This window comes from Ipomoea nil, unplaced genomic scaffold (assembly GCF_001879475.1).
Source record: "Ipomoea nil cultivar Tokyo-kokei standard unplaced genomic scaffold, Asagao_1.1 scaffold2159, whole genome shotgun sequence".
NCBI lineage: Eukaryota > Viridiplantae > Streptophyta > Magnoliopsida > Solanales > Convolvulaceae > Ipomoea > Ipomoea nil.
In genome coordinates, this window is record NW_017618587.1 from 3,861,084 (window position 1) to 3,864,620 (window position 3,537).

At 35.9% G+C, this 3,537-nt stretch overlaps 1 protein-coding gene across 1 annotated transcript; it reads left to right on the forward strand.

The window, feature by feature from the left end:
- The first annotated feature begins 1,377 nt into the window (after window positions 1–1,377).
- On the forward strand, window positions 1,378–3,324 carry LOC109149166 (GDSL esterase/lipase EXL3-like). The gene is made up of 5 exons (XM_019296826.1): window positions 1,378–1,683; window positions 1,792–1,922; window positions 2,196–2,429; window positions 2,517–2,772; window positions 2,856–3,324. Exons 1-5 carry the CDS (start codon window positions 1,395–1,397, stop codon window positions 3,044–3,046), a joined length of 1,101 nt encoding a protein of 366 aa, XP_019152371.1. The 5' UTR covers window positions 1,378–1,394; the 3' UTR covers window positions 3,047–3,324.
- The last annotated feature ends 213 nt before the right edge of the window (window positions 3,325–3,537 follow it).

Consider the following 3,537-nt stretch of genomic DNA (forward strand, 5'->3'; position numbering starts at 1 on the left):
TGGCCCTGTTTGGTAAAATGGCTGTTAGCTGATAGCTGTTTGCTGTTAGCTGATTGTGTTAATTAGAGGGTATAAATAGTTGATAACATTAGCTAATTGTAGAAAAGTGTTTGGTAAATTAGTTGTTAGCTGATAGCTGTTTAGTATAAAAAGCTAATTGAAAAAGTTGCTTGGGGTAGCTTTTTTGAATTTTAGTCTTTTGGAGTTGCAAAAAGCTAATTAACCAAACATTTATATTGATATTTTAACTAAATCAAACAATTAATAGTGGTCAAATAAGCTAAAATTGGCCTATAGGCCAATTTTTTACCAAATAGGGCCTTTATAAAGGACCTTTCTCTCTTCAAATAAAAAATTGAGGACCTTTCTCACGTTTTCAACCACTTTTCTCTCTTCTTCAGCAATAGCAGAGAAGTCAGGGAAAAATACTATCTTTGGCCATTTCTGTACAAAATCTCTTCCGTTTAATGAAAGAAAAGGGCTTTGATTGGTGCTTTGTTACATATTTCTCCATTTATCTCTTGCTTAGTCCATTTAGGCAGTCTAAACCTTGATTACCAACTCCTTAAATTAAGCAAAAATGGTATGTTGGACCGGGTGAATAAATAAACCTCAAAAGCATCTTATTGTAAAGTGTAAACTAAAATTAATGTATGGAGTAATAGATTTCAGAAGCAGGTGAAACATAGAAGAATAGCAAGCCTCCAGTTTAACAACAGATGGTGTGACTAACAGATTCAATTAAGTTTGTAAGTATATAATCCTGAGTATATTATATACGCAAATTATAAACAGTTATTTTTTAAAAAATATATACTTTATATATCGCTCTAAGAATTTTGAAATAATCAATATATTTTAAAGAAATTGTGTGTGACACAGACCTTGGTTTATGTGCATCGTTCTTTTGTGGAAACTAAATTTTTTCCAATGATTTGATCAATGTGTGACTTGTAAACACGATTAAGCATGCATGTGTTATGGTTGTTCACCAAACAAGTTTTGGATGATTATGCTAATTAATTACATGCATGCAATTGTTTATCAAATATGGGGTAGCCCACCAACCTGGGAGAAGTGCCAAAATGCTACTGCTTATCATTCAAGTCCTGCCAACTTCATTGCTATTCTTCTGTTATTTGGGGCAAAACATCTAGTGCATGCAAGAGACAGACAGATAACTTCATTAACCTGTCATGTCATTATTGGTTTAATACGCTCGAACCCATGACCTCTCATTTAAAAAAATCACTTCATACTACTAGACCATAAAGTCATTATTGACACTAAATTAATTAATTATCTAGATTGATCTCTTAAACCTCTACTATAAATATTGCTAGACTATAATCAAACTAAAAAGAGCTACCTGTAACCTTAGCGGATATCCAAGAATGTTGTCTTCTTCTTCTTATTCTTATTCTTATCCGCTATTGTCGTCCTCCCTATTATGTATTATTGCGTTTCTGGTATTGGCGGGATGCAGTGAAGCCAAGATAAAGCTACCAAACGGTTTGGTTGTAAAGGCGGTTATTGCGTTCGGAGATTCCATAGTTGATCAAGGCATGAATAACAACCTCTCCACCATGATCAAGACCAACTTCCCTCCATATGGGCAGGATTTCATGGGTGGAAAGCACACCGGGAGGTACAGCAATGGCAAGACTCCTCCCGACTTAGTAGGTAACCTAGTCGTCCCCAAAAAACATAAAACATCATTGTATTATTAAACTTAATTTCATTCTTTTGGTTCTTAATCGAAATGTCATTTTTCCGGCCGGCGAATTTCAGCGGAGGAACTGGGAATCAAAGAACTGGTGCCGGCTTATTTGGACCCGCATTTGCAGCCGGAGGATATCAAAACGGGAGTGAGCTTTGCGTCCGGGGCCAGCGGATATGATCCTCAAACTGCAGCACTTATGGTACTATATATTCTTATAAGTCTACGGGTTTCCTTTAATTGAAGCGTGCTCCATCTTAACTAAAAGCTTAAGCTAATAGTTGGATTGCACATTAATGACTATATACTCACACGTCCCCTGTGCAGTAACACGTGGACACGCCCCTGTCCCATCTCAACTAAAAGTTTAAGCTGATAGTCGGATTGGGGCTATATGCTCATACCTTTGTCACTCAAATTAAAAATAATGTTCAATGCTAAGCTAACAAGTTGTCTATACTAAAATTCAATTCAGTCAGTTATACCTCTTTCGGAGCAACTGAAGTATTTTAAAGAGTATTTGGGGAAGCTGAATGCCATGGTGGGAGAAAAAGAAGCAAAATCTATCATAAACAACACCCTATTCATGGTGGTTTCCGGCAGTGATGACCTTGCCAACACATATTTCACCATCGGAATCCGCCGTTATCAGTACGATATTAACTCCTATACTGATCTCCTGCTTGAAGGCGCTTCCAATTTTCTCCAGGTTCGTACCAAATAATTAACCAATTTCGCCGTTATATATATATATATTGATGAAAGATTAATGTTGCTTTTCTGGGAAAATTTGAAGGAATTGTACTCTCTGGGGGCAAGGAGAATTGGGTTTTTTGGGATTCCACCGGTAGGGTGTTTACCATCACAAAGAACACTGGCAGGAGGCTCAGAAAGAGAATGTGTAGAAAACTACAACCAAGCAGCGCAGCTGGCGAATGCCAAGTTTTCAGCTGAGATTAAAATTCTCTCCAAGAAACTGCCGAATTCCAAGCTGATTTTCATAGACATCTATGAAGACTTTCTCGACATGATTAAGAATCCTGCAAAATACGGTAAACACTATAATCAATTCTTAATCACTCCGAATCGTTTTGCAGATAGAATAAATGATGATTTAAATGGTGGGTGCATGCAGGATTTGAAGTTGTTAATTTAGGGTGTTGTGGGACGGGGACAATCGAGGTTACTATGTTGTGCAACAAGTTATCAGGCACTTGTCCGGATCGCAACAAGTATTTGTTCTGGGATAGTTACCATCCCACCGAGAAAGGTTACAGGATCATTGTAAATCGGATCATTACTAAGTATATCAACAGCTTCACCTGATCAATTATTGAAGGATATGATATGATATGATGCATGATGCAATGAGTCATTAAGAAGATGAGTTTCTGGTTCAGATCGTATAAACAACTGCAGATTTAATTTGAACAGTTTGGAAATTGTATTGATTCCTAGCTCAATTGCTGTACTGTACTGGTATGGTGTATGTTTTAAGCTTTAAGTAATGAAAGAAAACATTGTCGAGAAGATCGAATTCTGTGGATTCTTCTTGCTTCATCAAGAATGTATGCTACTATATCATGATGATGAACTTGATGAAATATTTCTAAATTTCATATATATTTTCATTTATCCTCATTGCATATTAATTAAATAATTAATTATTCTTCGTGTTATTATGAAGCCTCAGATGAAAATATAGTGTAAAAGTTTACTAATATGTGTGTTATTCTTCGTGTTTATTGTCAATTTTAGTCAGGTCAACATTGATTCGAGTTCTACCAAGTAAGACAAATAAATTAATTTTCAAAGTA